Source organism: Panthera tigris, chromosome A2 (assembly GCF_018350195.1).
Source record: "Panthera tigris isolate Pti1 chromosome A2, P.tigris_Pti1_mat1.1, whole genome shotgun sequence".
Lineage (NCBI taxonomy): Eukaryota > Metazoa > Chordata > Mammalia > Carnivora > Felidae > Panthera > Panthera tigris.
In genome coordinates, this window is record NC_056661.1 from 18,961,033 (window position 1) to 18,980,872 (window position 19,840).

At 40.2% G+C, this 19,840-nt stretch overlaps 1 protein-coding gene across 5 annotated transcripts in view; it reads left to right on the forward strand.

The window, feature by feature from the left end:
- RBM6 (RNA binding motif protein 6) overlaps window positions 1-19,840 on the forward strand; it is a 103,754-nt gene that overhangs the window by 35,131 nt on the left and 48,783 nt on the right. For 2 of the 5 annotated variants that reach the window (XM_042978995.1, XM_007088543.3), the window contains one exon: window positions 12,554-12,627. The exons of 2 other annotated variants lie outside the window; for them this stretch is intronic. In XM_042978995.1, the coding sequence (XP_042834929.1) occupies window positions 12,554-12,627 (74 nt within the window). Of the gene's footprint in view, window positions 1-12,553; window positions 12,628-19,840 lie in introns of those variants that run through there. One more of the 5 variants, XM_007088544.2, reaches the window with a different exon arrangement.

The window sequence follows — 19,840 nt, forward strand, 5'->3', positions numbered from 1 at the left end:
TTGAATCTTTCAGTGTTCATTCATACAATGAATGGGTCCAATTTCTGTAACAGGCTCATATCCTATCCTTTCATTTTGCACAGTTGAAATGGTTTGAAGGTTTTTGTTCTTTCTTTCTTTTTTTTTTTTTTTTTTACCATTTATTCATTTTTGAGAGACAAGAGAGAGACAGAGCGCAAGCAGGGCTGGGGTAGAGAGAGAGGGAGACACAGAATCTAAGCAGGCTCCAGGCTCTGAGCTGTCAGCATAAAACCCGATGCAGGGCTCGATTTCAAGATCCGTGAGATCACAACCTAAACCTAAACTGAAGTCGGACACTTAACTGACTGAGCCACCCAGGCGCCCCTGAAATGGTTTGAGTTTTTACGACCATGCTGATAAAATAGAAGTTTTAAGAAAAGAAAAACCCAGAGACAATCTGTCACTTCAGGGGCAGAAGTCCATTATGGAATGGATTGACACTGATACAAAACATGTATAGTTTATGGTAATTCAAATGGGGTAGCTAAAGACGCAATAGCTTAACATCATTTAGAAAAAGCGAGTTGGAAAATGCAAATGAATATTTTTTTACATTATTTTTGGCATTTATAGAATAGACAAGTAATTATTTTTAGTTTTTAAGGAAATACCATAGGCTAATTGGAAAATAGCACATTTACTTGTCAATTTGTGAAACTGAAGAAGGTGTTGTTTTCAACCAGGAATCTTAATTAGGTTTGGTTCCACATTTGGGGAAGATGTTTACTGAGAACCCTTAGGCAAAGGTGGCAGATCTTTAAAAACAGGAATGCCTAGGAAGCCAAGGGACACCTTTTAGGGCTGGATGAGTCTTGTGGAGGTAGTCGATAGACCCTGTGGCCAAGTGCAGACAACACACCTAGAGGAGAATCCCATGTGATGCTGGAGGGGTCAGGTAAGTGTGGGGAGAGGTGAATGCAACTAGAATTAATTTTAGTCTTGTTTGGAATTATCTGGGATTTGTCTTATTTTTATTTGAGGGAGAGAGAATGTGTGAGAGGAGGAGAGAGAGGATTTCTTTTTTTTTGTTTGAGTTTTTTAAATTTATTTTGAGAGACAGTGCGAGCAGGGGAGGGGCAGAGAGAGAGAGGAAGAGAGAGAATCCTAAGCAGACTCTGTGCTGTCAGTGCAGAGCTCGATGTGAGGCTTGAACTCATGAACCGTGAGATCATGACTTGAGCCGAAACCAAGAGACAGATGCTTAATCAACTGAGCCACCCAGGTGCCCTCAGAGAGAGAATCTTAACCAGGCTCCACGCTCAGCATGGAGACACGTGGGGCTCAATTCCTTGACCCTGGGATCATGACCTGAGCTGAAATCAAGAGTTGGACACTCAATTGACTGAGCTACCCAGGTTGCCCTGCCTTACTTCATTTTTTTAAGTTTCCTGCCCTAAACACTGAATGGAAGGTTCTGTTAGAGAGCGTGGGTGGTTTGTGACCTTTACCCTCATTTGAGGGGGTTACCTGTCATATGAGAGATAGCACTTCCTGTGCCTTTGGTTGGTTAGTAGAAACTCATGGAAGAGTTTCTTCTGCTGGAGTAGCAAGAATAAAAGGGTCATTAATCAGCCTGAATAGTGTAGCAGCCTGGTTGATTCCCAGCTTCAGTCCAGGTAGGAAAAGTCATTTATACAGTTACCTTCAATAGGCAGAAGATAGAGGCCATCCATACAAACTGTTTACAGGGTATAAAAATACATTGGTGGGGCACCTGGGTGGCTTAATCTGTTGAGCGTCCGACTTTGGCTCAGGTTGTGATCTCGTGGTTCTGGAGTTCGAGCCCTGTGTCAGGCTCTGTGCATATAAAATTAAAAAAAAATACATTGGCTTCTTCCTTTAACTTTTCCCTTGCACAAGAACATCTCTCCTGTGTTCACCTTTCCTAGCTTAAATTCTCTATCCTCAGAATGTAAATTAAAGCAGTATTTACCTGCTTCCATGTTTCTTACTTTTTCACTTCTAATTTACACGTAAGCTTTCTTGGAATTACATAGTGGCACTACTTTCTGAATATACATACCACTGAATTGTACACTTTATTTTAAGTTTATTTATTTTCAGGCAGAGTGTGCCAGTGGGAGAGAGGCAGAGAGAGAATCCCAAGCAGACTCCACACTGTCAGCGCAGAGCCAAAGGTGGGGCTTAAATTCAGGAACTATGAGATCATGACCTGAGCTGAAGTCAGACGCTTAACTGACTGAGCTACCCAGGCACCCATGTTTTGTTTTGTTTTGTTTCGTTTTGTTTTGTTTTGTTTTTACTATTTTTTAAAAGATTTTGTTAAAAAAATTTTTTTTAACATTTATTTATTATTGAGAGACAGAGAGAGACAGAGCATGAGCATGGGAGGGGCAGAGAGGAGGAGACACAGAATCTGAAGCAGGCTCCAGTCTCCAAGCTGCCAGCACAGAGCCCAAAGTGGGGCTCGAACCCACGGACTGTGAGATCATGACCCGAGCCGAAGTCGGATACTCAACCGACTGAGCCACCCAGGTGCCCCTGTAAGATTTTATTTTTAAGTAATCTCGACAGCCAATGCGGGGCTTGAACCCACAGCCTCGAGACCAAGAGTTGCATGCTCCACCAATTAAGCTGTCCAGGGAGCCCCTGAATTGTATACTTTAAAAGGTTGTATTTTATGGTATGAATTACATCTCAGTTTTAGAAGCTAAGCCTTCTTAAAAATCAGTTGACAAGTCATATAAAGATTGATTTCTTAAAAGCATTTTCATGAGTATATAGAATATTTACCAAGTTTCAGCACAGGTGTTAATGGCCTACTGACTGGTACTTGTAGAGTTCATAATTAATTGTTCCTAGTCTCAGTTCAGTTCATTATGCTGTGCTTAGAAAATGTTGTTATATTTTCATCTCTCTTTTTTTTAATCATTTAAAAATAAAACAACACCCTATAACCTTGAAAAGCTTACGATTCATTCTTTGGTGTTACCTACCAAGAGTGAGTGCAAGCAGGGGAGGGGCAGAGGGAGAGAGAGAGAATCTTAAGCAGGCTCCACACTCTGTGCAGACGCTGATGCAGGGCTTGATCTGAGCTGCAATCAAGAGTCAGACACTCAGCAGAGAGCCACCCCCTTTTTAATCAAGAGTCACACACTACTGAATGAGCCAGCCAGGCGCCTCTGTGCCATTCTGGTTAGTATATGGCTCTACCTTTGAAAATATTGGACAGTGTTCAGTGTTATTGTTTATTGATTTATTTATCCAAGTAATACCTATAGCATGTTGTGGTGTAGAGGATATGCTGGCTGTCATGAGTATTGTAATCTTTGACTTTAGAGACTTCAGTTTCTGTGGAAAATGGGTATATGGGATGAGTGTTCTGTATTCCTCTTCTGACTAGGCCACAGAATCTTATAAATCAATTAAGGGATCTGGGATAATCAATCAAAGGAATCTGGGAGTTCTCATGCATCATGGGTTCTTTTGGCTTTAAGTTTGAAGTTTACTACTCTGGGTAACTTGATGAAAAATGTTCAGTTATTTTAATCCTAAAGTCATTAGAGGATGGCAAACATAGGACTTTTAGAGGCAATAGGCTTTAAAAAAGAGTAACACCTAGGGGTGCCTGGGTGGCTCAGTCAGTTAAGCGTTCAACTTCGGCTCAGGTCATGATCTCGTGGTTCGTGAGTTTGATCCCCACGTTGGGCTCTGTACTGACAGCTCAGAGCTGGAGCCTGCTTCGGATTCTGTGTCTCCCTCTCTCTGCTCCTCCCCTGCTCATGCTCTGTCTCTCTCTCTCTCTCTCTCTCCTTCAAAAATAAATAAAACCATTAAAAAATATATAAAAAAGAATAACACCTAAATGAATGTTTGGAGGTAATTATTGGTCAGAGAGGTCAGTAAATAATTGTTAACGACCTTCCCTAATTTTCAGAGGAGGTAAAATAAAATAGGACTGCATGGATGTTACAGGAAGTGATCAGACAAAAACTAGAGACAGTTGTACACAGATGCATGTGGATGCTTTCACTTACCTGGAAACTTTCCAGATCTTAGCATTGAGGGGTTTTTATGGAGGTTCCATTATGCAGGCATTTTGTTGTTTAAATCATTGACCTGCTGGTGATTAGCTTAAATTCCAGCTCCTTTCCCCTCCCTGCAAATTGAGGGGTGGGAGTGGTGAGGCCAAAAGTTCTAAGCTTTCTTTTATTTATTTATTTGTTTATTTATTTTTGAGAGAGTGTGGGTGGGGGGAGGGGCAGAAAGAGAGGGAAACAGAGGATCTGCAGCAGGCTCCCCGCTGACAGCAGTGAGCCTGATGCAGGGCTTGAACCCACGAACTGCAAGGTCATGACCTGCACCAAAGTTGGACACTCAACCAACTGAGCCACCCAGGCGCCCCCAAAGGTTCCAAACTTCTAATCAAAGCTTGGACAGTTTGATCACCAGGCCCCATCCTGATGCTGTCTAGGAGCCTGCCAAGAGTCACCTCATTAGAACAAAAGACATCATATCACCCTATCACTCAGAAAATTCCAAGGGTTTTAGAAACTCCACGCCAGGAAACTGGAACAGAGACCCAATATCTTTCTATATTACCACAGATGGGGCTCTCAAAGGTGGATCTGGCTGGTATCCAGTCAATTTAGTTGGGCATCAGTTTTCTGTTATAAGGCATAGGTGACCTAGGCTTATGATCTGGTCAAAGTGTGAGTCTCACAGAATGCCAGTTGTTTGACCCTTCTCTGGATGCTATTTTACTTCTGGAATAGGTGAGTGGCTGGGCCCGTGTGATCCGTTAACTTGAGCAACTTCTAGCTCAGAAGCCATTATCTTTGTGGAACCTCCCAGAGCCCATTAGAACAGTGTTGAGTTGTCCTCTAATTTGGCACTAGGGCCAAGACAATGGGAAAAAAGTTGATTGGGACATATTTTCCTCCCACTTGAAATGAAAACAGCTTTGTGATCTGTGGGAGAAGCAGGTATATTCTTAGCATCAACTGGAAATCAGTGCTAAAATGTTAATATTGGGGCACATATGAGGAACAGCAACACAGGTACTGTTTGATCTTTAGTCCCTAATAATGCTTTGTTCTTTATTTTTCTTTTTTAATTTTTTTAATGTTTATTTATTTTTGAGAGAGAGAGACCGAGTACGAGCAGGGGAGGGGCAGAGAGGGAGACGGAATTTGAAGCAGGCTCCAGGCTCTGAGCTGTCAGCACAGAGCCCCATGTGGGGCTCAAACCCATGAACTGTGAGCTCATGACCTGAGCTGAGGTCGGACACTTAACCAACTGAGCCACCCCGGCGTCCCCCTAATGCTTTGTAATAGAAGCACAGGGGTACTGAAATGCACTCCTGAAACCCTCTGCAAAGAAGTTACCATCATTGCAACTTGGTGTATGGATAACCCAAGCCCAGAGAGAAGTGGCTTGACTGGGAGCTTGTGGTGAGTTAGCTTCTGCATATATACAAACTGTAGAAGTTACTTTTCTTGTGTCTTGCTCCAGTGAAGATACTCATTACAATTGATGTGGTGTGGACTGAGCAGCACCATGTACCAGGTATTATGCTAGTGTTGGGGATGTGGGAATGAAAAGACGTCACCCCTCATCTGGGACTTCTCTTGTTCTGGGATTATCTCTACATGGGCAGTTTGCTACAGCATTCAGTGGTGCTGCTCCTCTCTTCAGTGATCCTTTTGCCACACTTACACGATCTTTCCTGCCAGGATAGAGTGTTATTGGCTGGGGAAAAAAGTAGATCTGCAGAGGTTCCTCTTTTACTCCAGCTGTTCACTCTGTAGATTGTTTGTTTTCAAGTGAACAAAAATTGAACTAGATCATTGGCTTTGTAAAGAATAATTGTTCCCAGGGGCTCCTGGCTGGCTCAGTTGGAAGAGCATGTGACTCTTGATCTTGGGATATTGAGTTTTAGCCCCATATTGAGTGTAGAAATTACATAAATAAATAATGTTAAAAAAAAAAATTGTGCCCAGATAAGTAAGTCCTGAGGATGTAATGTATATCATGATGACTGTAGTTAACAGTACTGTTTTGTATATTTGAAAGTTGCTAAGAGAATAGATCTTAAAAGTTCTCAAGAAAAAAAAATTGGTAACTGTATGTGGTGATGGGTATTAATTATAAACTTATTGTAGTAATCATTTTGCAGTATACACATATATCGAACCATTATGTTGTGTACCTAAAACCAATACAATGTTATGTAATTCTGTCTCAATAAAAAATAATAATTGTTTCCTTTTCTGACTTATATAGCATCTTGAGGTAGTCTATGCCTGTCTATTTTATAAGTCTTCCTTTAGACCAGACTCTCTGAGGGCAAGGACCCTCCTCTTCCGCCATGCTCACATAGCATTATTAATGTCATTGGAATTGAAATGAATCAAATAAGGGTGAGAATTTCCTAACAAATGGTATCCCGGGGCCAGAGAACCATCATAAGGATGAAGTGACCCTAAGATTAATTTTGAACTTTGAAAACTACTTGAAAATGAAACCCACCCCCATTTTTTTTTCTTTTATAATCAGTTGGCACAGATGGAGCACTAAATAAAATAGAACCATATGCAGTTTTAAAAAATTTAGCAAGTAATCATGAGTGGGTATCTTCCTTGTTTCATCTTTTTTTGTTAGAAACCAGCAACCTTAGGTGCATAGTTGAGGGGGAGAGGATTGAAAGTGCTTATAAGATGTCAGTGTAATGAATTTCATAGGGTCCGGTTCTTTTTTTTTTTTTTTTAATGTTTATTTTGAAAGAGAACATGATTGGGGGAGGGACAGAGACGGGGGCGGGGGGTGGGGGGGAGAGAATCCCAAGCAGCCTCCTTGCTCAGCACAGAACCTGAGGCGGGGCTTGATCTCAGGAACAGGAGATCATGACCTGAGCCAAAATCCAGAGTTAGACGCTTAACCTACCGAGCCACCCAGGGGCCCCTCCTGGGTCCAATTCTATTCTTCCCACACTATAGGTTGACATATAAATCAGATATTTTCCTAATTTTCATAATGCAAGCTGCAGGTGCATATTCACCTGAGGGTTTAGCAGGGCAAAGTACCTCTTAGAAATCTTGCACACTGGCCTCTTTTGGTATATTATTCCCATTGATAGGAATTCAAATACCTGGATCAGTTCTGTTTTGGTTTTTGTTAAAATCTCTAACTTGATAATATTTTACTTCTAAAAACCTGTAGCCCCATGAAATGGAATTACGAAAATAGGACCTTTAGCCCTCTTGAATCTCTATTAAGATTTGTCATGGTGCTTTTTATATTCATAATGCTTTGTTCCCACAGAAATAATAATCCTTGTTTAGAGAAAAAAAATGTGTTTTCTTTTCCTCAGAGATACCCAATAAAATAAAGAAACCTCTTTGCCCCTCTATGACTTCTTTTTGTTTTTTAATTATTATTCCAGTATAGTTTAGTTTCAAGTGTAGAATATAGTGATTCAACAATTCTATACGTTGTACTCAGTGTTCATCATGATTCCCCGCTGCCTATGTCCTTTAAAATCCTTTAAAATTCTTTTTACATTTCATAGTTGGTATGTATATTCCGGGCTTTATCAAAGTCACTTAGTCCTCCTAATGGGAAATTGAGCCAGAATTGTTTATGTTAGTTGAGTTTTTCTAGACTAGTTTGAATGTAGGGCTACTCATCTCATTTGCTTAAATAAATATTGCTGTGTAATTGTTACAAAAGTGTGGTTTGGTATAGACATTACAGTTGACTTGAACAATTGAGGGCCACCTTTGTCAGCGTCTCTTGAGTCAGCTTTTTTAGGAGTAGAGACTAAAAGATACTGTATATTATTTGTCAGGGCTTTGTTTTCTGTACTTTTTAAGCACCTTATTAATAAGCACTTATTAAGCACCTGGTTAGTTTTTAGCACAGGTACTTTTTTGGAGAATAGACAACCACGTGATTAGTGAATATGAAGAAGAATTGAAATTTTATTTTTTTTATTAAAAAGTTATTTTTTAATGTTTATTTTTGAGAGAGAGGAAGACACAGAATCTGAAGCAGACTTCAGGCTCTGAGCTGCCAGTACAGAGCCCAATGCAGGGCTCGAACCCACAAACCATGAGATCATGATCTGAGCTGAAGTCGGATGCTTAACCGACTAAGCCACCCAGGTGCCCCAAGAATTGAAATTTTAATGTTATCTTTATAAATTTCCTTCTCTTTCCCTGTTCTCATCCTCCTCAGCTGCCCAAAAAACAAAACTAAACTAAAAAACCAAACCTGTAAGGAGCATTCATATTTCTTTTAGAAATCTACACATTTGGAATAGAAAATGGAGTAAAATATGCTTTTTAATAGTCCTATAAATAAGTGCAAAGACCCATCAGGCCACCAGGCTTCTTCCAGCATGTGGTGGTAGAAGAAAAACGTAATAAAAGAATTTTTTACACTTTAGGTAAGAATCTTTTTGTGGGACTGTTAACACTGAGTTTATCATCTTAATGATTCCAAATGGTTCCTAGCAATTCTGAATGCAAAGTTTGTTGGTTGTTTTCAGAATGTTTAGGTCTGTGGTAGAACAGGTCTGCTAGAACTTTTTCTGTGAACTATAAAAAAAATCCCCAGTTATCCCACTATAACAATACAACCATTGTAATCATGTTCATGTATAGTTGTGTTGCATTACATCATTTTCAAATTTCACCTGTGCTTGCTCAACCCCTCTCTACAACCCCATCTTCCCTCTCATGAAGTGAGCATGAGAGGTGGGATGTGACTCAGTCGTGGCTTCAGTTGGTCTCTGTATCCAAGTTTCTCTAAGTGTGAGCATTCACTGTGCTAGCTGTGATTCTGTTATTTAAAGTGATATGTTTTTCATACATTATGGCCCTTAAATGCAAGCCAGCCTCTTCATCTGGTGTCAACCAAAAGAAAAGCGATCTGTTGCAACGCTGGAGGAAAAACTGGCAGTGTTGGACTTAACCTATATTGAGAGATGGTATGTTGTTCTTCACATTGGGGTGTTCGAGTATGATTTTGACAATGCATGGTTTTCATCTCATATGCGGACTTTATGTCTAACCTAGGAGTTAGATGCAACTTCATTGTGTTTAATTCTGGTTCTTTTTCCTATACACGTTTTATATAATTGTCCTCATTTTTGAAGCCTTTAAAATATGTTTATTAAGTTTCCTATATCAAGTGTCTTACTGTATTATAATTTTTGTAACCATCATTATAAGAGTTTCAGGTTTTTGTCTTTGCAGAAGACTTTTGGTAGCCAGTATAGCAGTCCATGAGTGCGAATGCTTTCTAACTTGCATACTCAGGCCCACTCAAAAGGTTTTGCTATAGGTATTTTAGAGTAAGGATAACTGGTATGCTGATTTCAGTATTTCTTTATTTCATTTTATGTTATTTTAAGTTTATTTATTTATTTATTTTCGAGAGAGAGAGAGACAGAGACAGAGAGACAGAGACAATCCCAAGCAGGCTCCACACTGTCAGTGCTGAGCCTGATGTGGGACTCGAATTCATAAACTGAGAGATCATGACCTGAGCTGAAATCAAGAGTTGGACACTTAATTGACTGAGCTACCCAGGCACCCAAATTTTATTTTATTTTAGAGAGGGAGGGGGAGAGAGAGAGAATGAGAGGGAGGGAGGGAGGGAGAGAAGGAGAGAATCCCAAGCAGGCTCCACACTGACAGCATGGAGCCTGATAGGGGGCTTGAACTCACAAAATGAGATCATGACTTGAGCTGAAGTCAGATGCTTAACTGACTGAGCCACTCAAGCACCCAGATCTCAGTATTTCTTAACGATAGACACGGTCTTATCTGTCTGTACCCTTTCTGTGATTGGGCTCTGTAAAATTCAGAATTCAGATTATCTGTATCACTCTTGGATTTTATTAAAAGGTGAGAGGCTATTCAGTGTAGCAGTTAACAGCATCGATTTGAATCTGTACTGTCTGGCTCTGAGCCCATATTGCTACTTACCATTGAGGTGATTTTAAGCAAATTACTTATTTCTTTGCCTATTTCCCTATGCCTATAACCCCATGAACTTAATAGTACTTACCTCATAGGGTAGTCTTGTGAGGATTAAATTAGTGTATGTAAAGTGTTTCGAGTGCAGCCTTGCACCAACAAGTGCTATGTAAGTATTAGTATTGTGCATTTTGGCAGTTCCTGAAAAATCCTTATACAGCTGTGAGACACAAAAAATGCTTAGGATCAAGATTGGGTACTTTTTTTTTTTTTTTTTTTTAAGTTTTAGGCATTATAATTAAACTTTAAGTTTTTGTTACTGTGTAATAGCTAAAGTTTCAGGCAAAGAAATGGAATGTTGGGCTTGTGATTCTAATATTAAATCTGAAGCACATTGTAAACATAAAGTATTACAGTGTTGATGTATAAAGATGCTCATAGTGTTGCTTGCAGACATATCTTTTCCCTTTCCAGTGAGTATAGTATCAAAGTCTTGTGTGTCCTTTAGCAAAGTATGAAGGTTGTCATGAATCTTCTTTCTTTCTCTGTCTATAGATTCTGTGGTGTGCCCTTTTGGGCCACAATAGTTACTTCTTTAAGTACAGAAAAGAAGCTCAAGGCTTTCCCAATTGGTGTTAGTTCCCTGTGTTGTCCGTTTTGGCAGCTATAGAGAGAGTTGCTTTCCACACACCTGAACTTTGATATGCTTTGTAGAGGTGATCCCCACACTTGAGAGTATATCTGCTTATTCCTTGGGTACCCCCTTCTGATTGTGGATATGCATTTCAATGTTTGCAGTAGATATTTGGTGATAAAAGGGACCTTAGTTGCTTCTGTTACTCTCCAGTGTTTCTCAGGAACAATCAGAGCCCTTTACAAAATTTCCAGTGTTTTCTGTAGATGTTCACCAAGTTTGATCAAGAAAATCCACTCAAAAGGAATTAAGTAACGAGACAATTTCCATTGTTAACAGGGCATATGTAAATATATATACCATTTCTTTAGAGTAGTTTCATTTTTTCAAATAGTTACTAATCAGAGGAGGCTGATTTTGTGGTAAATTTAGGTAGAGGTTGCAGGGGTTAGTGTTGGTCAAAGCTGTGAAATCAAATAGAAAATCTCTCTCAGCTTAAAGTGATGCTGAGATTTCTAATAGATTTGTTTTTTCCTTCCTGGTTAACTCCTAAAATTCTAAGCAAGAATCAGCCTATACCATTGTCATATTTCATAATGAACTTGGAGTATTTAACAAGTCTGAAGTCAGTTTTATTCTTATCATAATAAAACATTTCAGGCCATTCAATCCAAGTGACAAAGAATCCAACCCATGTCACCAAGTTTGCTCTTTTTTTTTTTTAAGTTACATTTTCTGTTGCTCTAATTTTTGTCTGTTTTGATTTTGATTTTTTTACTTTTTGGTCTTTGATACCTTAATGTAATGATACTTAGTTTCCTATTATATATACTTACTGCTCCAAATTGGCCTGGGTTTGTGTTGTTTCTCTTTCTCTTTCCCTGAGTTTTTTTCTCATCTGAACAAGTCACATCTTTTTCTTGCTGTTCATTTGCACAGCGTTGCTTCTAAACAGGAGTGTCTTTATCCTGGGAGGCAGTGGAGGAAGCATGGAAGTCCTTGTGGAGCATTGCATTGCCAAGTGTGTTTTGTAGTCATGTGGTGCCAGTATCTGGGAAATTATAGGATGGGTTAGTATTAGAGCTTGGCAGCCTGTAAATCCCATGAGCTCCCAGTCTCATGGGTCATGAGAGTTGCAAATGACACTTGCTTAGGAGAAAGGTGAAGGGTATTCTGTAACTCTAATGGTTCATACAGTTCTTGAACATGTACTGATTGCTAACAACTGCTGTCTCTCCCCCAGCCTACCCCACTGCCAATCTTTGTGCACAAGCACAGTTTTGGACCCAGCTATTTGAATTTATTTATGCTTTTACACCTTCTTCCTTTCATAAAGATTTAAGCTGGTTTATGACTTGAGTTGAAACAAAGAAAAAAAGAGGAGACCTGAAATGGTCTGTCCCCTGCCAACCAGAAGCCTCCTGTGGTATCCAAACAGAATAGTTGCCTCAGTCTGTCAGCACTTCTGTCTTTGAAGGTGGTTTCTGCTTGAAAAGTGGTGACTATTAGCATAGCTTTGGGATAATTGCTTCTCCTTCCTCTCTTGGGATACATTTTTTTTTTTTTCCAGATACTTCCCTGTTCTTCTTGACTTTGTTTTTCCAGAAGATTCACCCTGTGATTAATATGTTTTGGGTGCCCACTTGAACTTAACTGTGGGATTACCTAATTCTGGGGCACCTTCACCAGACCATCAGTGCTAAAGAGAGCAAAGGATCTTCTTGGTTAATAGAAAAAGCCACTGTGGAATGACTCTCAAAGTCCAGAAACATCCAGATTTTCTTTCAGTACTTTTTTCTGTTTGGAATAGCAGCTTTGCCTAGTATAGGGGAGGGAGGGGCTAGTTGGGAGGGCTTGTATTAAGGGGTTCAGAAACAGGGGATTTAAGTGTGTCTTTTGTGTTTGCAAGGCACTAACACCACTCCCGTCTGTATTTAAATGCTGTCCCCAGGTTACGACTATGGCTATGTCTGCGTGGAGTTTTCACTCTTGGAAGATGCCATCGGATGCATGGAGGCCAACCAGGTTGCTTTATACTTCGGTCAAATGATGCTGGAAGGATATATTTTTTCTATATGGGGAGGGAGGGTTTCACATGATTGAACTTTGGAAAGGTACCAGAAATCTGTATTTGGAGCATACCACATTCCAACTAGAAAATGGTTGTAAGGAGAAACTCTAGAAGAGGCTGGGAAGGTTTCTTTAGAAGAGTTAATGGGCACAAGTGTATTTTAAAAACTGGAGCCTAGTTGCAGTTGGACTAGATGCCAAAGACAGTAGATGGGCAAAAATGACAGGTCTGGAGTGCCTCCCTTTGGAGTGTGACTGATATGGAGAACCTAATGCAAAGAATAATCCTTGACTGTGTGTCATCTCAAGGATTTGCCTGGCACAGGAATTCTAGGTCAGTACTTACACCCAGACCTAGGGTGAAGACCACTGATGGCAACTCCTGTGACACTCAGGTCCTGCCTGCATGTGCTGCTTTCTCAAGAGGGCCATCGGGGAGGAGAGAGAAGTAGATTATTCCTGTGTATTGCATTCATCATGGTTCTTTACAAATTGGAGTTTCATACTCAAGTTCTTGGCTGCATATAGACTGAGCTAGTGAATCTGAATCTGGACTTACCTTATGTTTGAAATATCTAGATGTAGGCAGCTTCCCACCTAGAGCTGTAATCTGGATCTTCAATAGTTTTGGAAGGAATTATGAAATGGATAGAGTCCTTGTCATGATGTTCCCTTGGGGAAAGTTATTTTCTTTGTGGTGTCTTAGTTCCTCTGTCTGGGAGAAAGAAGCTTAATGATACTGTTTTATTTTTATGTACCCACTGCCTGTACTTAACAGTGTGAATCACAGCTATATGCCCAAGATCTTAAGGCTCTGCCAGAGAAGAGTAGTAGTGCATGAGAACTCTTCTTCTCTTATAGCTTGATGGCCTTTCATCAGCTTTGTTCCATTCATCATGGCTCATGACACTTAACCTTTTCCCTTCTTTGGCCATGTTCTCCCCTTATGGGTATGGAGATGACATGCTGTAACCCTTTGGGAACAAGCACTAATTAGGGGAAACTTCATGTATCCATACCTATTGTTAGTAGTATAAATACTGTTAGATCCTCAGAAAATGACCGGATTAGGACCATATCCCCTTGACAGAGTTCTTGTTGACTGATTTGTTCATTGCCCATCAATAAGCCAGTCATTTAATAGATGCTAATTATATGTTAGAAACTGTGCTACCTAATGATATTTTGAGAGAATGAAGATCCCAATCTTTATGCTTATGGTCAAGTCCATTCTAATTGTCTGTCCTAATTTGAGAACACTCATTTAGTTTATGAACATCTTGTTCTCAGTGACTAATCATTAAGTCCTTTGCCACTGTGTTAAATAATACTGTGAGTGGTGGAAACATAAACGGGGGAGCCATGGCAGATGCTATTCTTTTGTACCATTCTCCCAACTGTATGTGTTTCCTAGAAGAGTGTTACTTTTTATCAGAGTTATTTAATCTTTGATCTTAAAAAATAACAATATTGTGTCTTAATTGCCTTTTCCCTCTATCCCAACAAAAAATCCTGTCTGAAATTTCTAGCCCCTTGAAGAGAAATGTCAAATAGAATTAAGACAGCCTTCTTTAAAAACAGGGTTTATCCTGAGGCAGGGTTTCTTTTGGAGCCATATCTGGCAAAATGTGCATTTACACAAGCAGTGTGGAGGGAGAGCGGCCTTTAGACATCTCTACTCCCAGCCTCCCCACACATTCTGTGAACATGCTTAGGGCTCCTAGATTAGATCCCTGATGACCAACCCTTGCCTAGTGAATGAGATACCAGAACAAAGGAAGAGGAGTACCAAAATTCTTTTGGGGTGAAATAGGATGTTTTGACAGGTAGCCATCTTTATGCATATGGTATCATGAGGTACTCTGTGCAGCAGTACAAATAAGAGACAGCCTCTATCTTCCAGGAACTTGTAACAGACTAAGAAAGGTGACAGGCATTTTGGTATTCATAGATCCCATAGGGTATTCTCTCAAATACCAATTTTTTGTGTGATCTCGTTTTTAATATTCACTGGAGTTATTCCTTAATAAAGTAGCACCATATCCTTATTCAGTCAACTTCCTTTCCTAGCTTTTTATTCTTCCCCTAGTCATGGGACAGAGGGCATACTGCTTAGCACTGCCACACAACAGAATCCTCTCGCTGAACTGCATAGATTTCATGATCCACTCAGCATCCTCCTAATAATCTTTAGCACAACTCAGGGTATATGCAGGTCATTATGGTGGAAATATTTTTTTTTTAATTTTTTAATGTTTATTTACTTTTGAGAGAGAGAGGCAGACAGCATGAGTGGGGGAGGGGCAGAGAGAGAGGGAGACACAGGATCCGAAGCAGGCTCCAGGCCCTGAGCTGTCAGCACAGAGCCCGACATGGGGCTCAAACCCATGAACCACGAGATCGTGACCTGAGCCAAAGTCGGATGCTTAACCGACTGAGCTACCCAGGCGCCCCTGATGGAAAGATTTTTAAGAGTGGGATCTCCAGGGGATTTGTTTGTACCTAGATAGTATAGCACAGCAAAGAGGAGTATAGGTTCTGCATTCAGATGTTACTTCTTAGGTGGGTTGTCTCTGGCAAGTTTCTTTACCTCCCTCAGCCTCAGTTCCCTCTGTCACCAGTACCTCATGGGGCTCTGGTGTGGACTCAGTGAGATCATACATTCATGAATGCCTGCTGTGTGCCAGGCACTTTTCTCAACGCTGGAGATGCTGCAGTAAACAAGGTAGATTATATAACCTCTGTCTTAGTGTTTGAAGACAGAGCATAAGCAACTAGACAAATTTAAAATAATATATGATAGTCCTGAGTGCTGTGAAGATAACAGAGCAGGGTATTAAAGAATGCATGATGGGGGCAATTTTAGAAGGGGTAGTCAGGGAAGCTTCTTGAGGAGTGACATTACATTTGGTGAATAATGTATACAGAACACTTAGCATAGAATCTGGTACCTAATAAGCATTTGAAATTAGATGATCATCTCCTCCTCCTACTCCCTCTCCCTTCTTCGTGTCAAGTAATTTTCAATCATAATTCTAGGAAAATAAATTTATTTCTTATATCTGGATATTCTTTAAGAAAATGGATGTGGTTCAAGCTCCCAGTAACACAATACAAAATCTTATGAGAGACATAAGTATGTGAGAGAAGTCCTCAGAGTGGATAAACCAAGTGTTTATGGAAGATGAATGTCTCTGTCTATTCATTCATTCTCCTACCCTCCAGGTTTTACTTTAGATCAAATTGGTACAGATTCTGAGTCACCATCTGCTGGGCACCTCTAAGTAGAATCTGTGTATATGCTTCCGAAGAGGTTTCTGTCAAATGTTTTGGGTTGGTATTTTTTGGTTTTTCTTATTGTTTTATAATTCTTTTTATCCTGATTCTTGATGTGAAATGTCTTTTATTTATCATTGACTGATACTTGCAAGTCTAGGGTGAGGGAGTAAAGGAGGCTTCTGCCAGCTTGCTTTGTCAAATATTGTGGAGTAAGTGTGCCTTAGAGAGGCAGGATGATAACCAAGGCCCCACTAGCCCTTTCCCAGCACCTTCGTGGAGGCATCAGACAGTAGGACACTCTGCAGCAGTACTGAGCATTGTGGTCAAGAGGACTCCTCAGGGCATCATTTAGCAAGCAGCTGTCTGGGGAAGTCATTTCCAGCAGAGGTCTGTCAGCTCATACCTTCACCTCTCTCTGTCTAGGAGATGTAGAAAGCCCAAAACACTGTGAGGCAGGGTTTTTTATTCCACCCCTACTGGGAAAGGGATTTCTAGCAGTGTCACTTATCCTGGGCTTTCTCTGTTGTCCAAGTCCCTGCAGGTTGAGGGTGAATATTACCTCCTCTTGCTGTGTGTGCCATTTCACTGGGACTTAAGGAAAGTGTAAGAGCATGTGTTAGCATATCGAACCTTTTCATCAGTTACCCAGTTGTGAGTATACTAGCTCTTTCAAACTGTTGTCATTTGGTCTAAAGGAATTAGCATTTCATTTTCTTCAGTTAGTAGGTGTGGTGTTTGTTGCCTGTTCCCATTCAGCCAAATGTTTACTAAAATGCCCTTATAAAAGATAGCTTTGGAAGAATTCATTTCTCTGGAATTTTTACTCAACTTTTGTAGCATCATTGGCCTTCTTTAGCTGAAGATGACATGGCTGTATGACAGAATTAGCCTGACTTTATAAAATGCAAGGAAAAGATGCCATTATCACCTAACATGAAAATTCCTTCAGACTGGCATGGGGTCGGGGGGAGGGGGTGGATGGAGGCTATAGAATACGTGAAGGTTTATGAGGTACTGTTTTTTGTGTCAACAAAGTTAAGAGAATTTGGGTTTTAGAAGATACCAGGATGTCCAGGGTGTTTCTGAAGGTAATGTGAAGGAAGCCAAATCTTAAATGGTATCTGTCTTTATGATTAAAATGAGATCAATGGCGAAAGCTTGTTTAGGGGGATAGGAAGACCATTTACCTCGATGGAAAAAATGGGTGAAAATACCATTTGTTGGAATTTTATTCAAGTTGATAGCAATATTGTATGAAATACTCCGGTATTGAAGTTGTGTGCATTCCAAATAACAAAAAAGTATAATCTTATAAATTCCTGCAAGATTGTGGTGTTGTGTAAACCCACTCCCCAAATCTACTTCACTGAAGAGAATGTGGCACCCCAGCCAGAGCTCAGCTTTATAACTTGTGGTTGAATCATGCCATCTTCCTAGAAATATCAATTTCATTGCCTTCTCCTGATTGCCCTCAGCAGAGGTTATTGGTGGGAAACAGAAAAGAAAATGCATTCTAAAATGAGTGTAAATCATTAGTTACTAAAGATTCTTGCTGTCAGGGTATTTAGAAGAATTATCTATCTAGTAATTGAGTCTTGGCTGGCATGAGGCAGTATATCCTAGTAGTCACATACATGAAGGCCCGACTGACTGCCTAGGGTTGCATCCCAGCTCCGTCACCTTCTCCTGTGTGATTTGGACAAGTAGCTTAATGTCTCTGTGTCTCAGTGTCCTCTCACACTTCTAGGAATTAAATGAGTTAATGCATGATTAGAACTGGGCCTGGCACACAGTGAATATTGAGTGTATATTTATTATTATCACAGCAACTTCACATCTGAGTGGAATAAGAAAGTCTTAAGTTACAGTAGCCTCAGTCCGTCTGGGCTTTGTGGAGTAGCTAGCTAAAAAGGGATTTGGTGGCAGTACGCAGGAGAATTATTTTTACATCAACAGTACTTCCCATTTAGCCTGTTGACTGGGACCGATTATCAGGGGACTGCCTCCAGGTCTTTTGAGGAGCTTCTGCATTAGCCTTCAAATCTTAAATTCTCTCAAGAGAAAGAGCCAGAGATGCACCATATGGGGGACATAGAGTATTGTTAGACCACACTACAAATCCAGCCTGTGGCTTTAAAACCCTAACCTCTGATGACCAGCCCCTGGCTTTGCCATATCTCAGACTTTCTGCAATAATTGTAAAGGGTGTTTTGAAGTGGATTCAGTTTAATTTTCCTGAATCTTTTGGCAGTTTTAAGGGGGAACTTTCAGTGTGTCTCCTGTGATGAGGTTTATAATTTTTGTCATAAATATATATATCATGGCTCATTTCTGTAGTAATTTCTGTTCATTTCTTGAGGTAATTTAGTTCTTAATTTATTCTAAATTGGGAATGTACCTATAGATTTCAACTTTGTTCTTTGATCTTGTCATCTCTTTCAGCTGATATTTTTAGTTAATGTTTGTACTTTTTATAAAAACGGGGTTGTACGAAGTGCTAATTTTCAGCCTTGTGGCCTTTGGAACTTGATTACAGTTATTGAAAAAAAAAACAATATGTATATTCTAAGTAACTAGCTCAGGGGTTATACAAAAGCACAGTTCAGTTTGTGATCTTGATTATAACTTTGGTTTATGATTTTGTATACCTCCAGAGAGTATAGGGTTAGGAGCACTGAGAGATTTAGAATTCCAGCTTTGTCACTTCCTAGTTCATTTGTAACTTCATAATCTTAGTGTCTCATCTGTAAGATGGAGGGATAATCACAGTACCCACCTCAGAGCAGTTGTGAGATTAATTGCGTGTGAAGTGCTTGGTATAGTGGCCAGCATGTGGTGCATGCTTCCTACCAGAAGAGGTACTGAAGAGAGTGATTCTATAACACTAGACCCTGCTTGGTTGTCCTCCTTTTCCTTGGCTACTTATCCACCTCTTGGGACTCAGGGACGCCTGAGAAGTGGTATTGCTGCTTTGGGTGGCACCTAGATCTTTGGCAACCAGTTCTGATGGTGGTTGAGACTAGGATGCATAGACTGAAAGCATCTGCGGGATGATTGCACAGGTGTCCAGGTATGTGAGGGAAGAGGACCATGGCCACACCACCACTCCCGTGGGTGGGGAGCCTTGTTTCTGAGGCTAGCTAGCATTACTGCTAGTTCTCCCATTACAGAATTCTCTTAGGCTACAGGTAACATTCAATGTTAGTAGGCATCTTGTCCATCTTGATGAACCTGAAGGTTACAAAGAGTCTTTGTGTCTCATTCTCCCTAGGCCAAGTGTTCGGATGCTGTCATTCCACCTTCTAACTTATTTACATATGAGATAGATATATATTCTATATAATATGTATTTCTTATTGAGAACATTGATGGTATGACTGATAATCATGGATAAGCTTATCTAGATAAATAATTTTTAATCTCACAATGTGAGATTAGCAATGCTAACATTGTATACTAATGATGTGTATTTTTCCAAATTCTAGGACTACATGAAATTTGTGTTTAATCTGCATAAATGCTATTTTCAAAGGAAAATCAATAGAGGAAGAAGCTTATCACAGAAAGTAGATGATTGGTTTTACCAGCCACTTAGGGGGAAGTGCTCTCAAGAGGGAATAGTGAGTTGGGATGCCTGGGTGGCTTAGTTAAATATCAGGCTTTAGCTCAGGTCATGATCTCACGGTTTGTGAGTTTGAGCCCCACATCAGCCTCTCCACTGTCAGCATGGTGCCCACTTTGGATCCTTTGTCTCCCTCTCTGTCTGCCTCCCCCCTGCTCATGCTTTCTCTCTCTCTCAAAAATAAGCATTTAAAAAAACAAAGGAATGGTGAGTGACCGCTAATGGGTAATAGGGTGATGAAATGTTCTAGAATTAGTAGTAATTGAC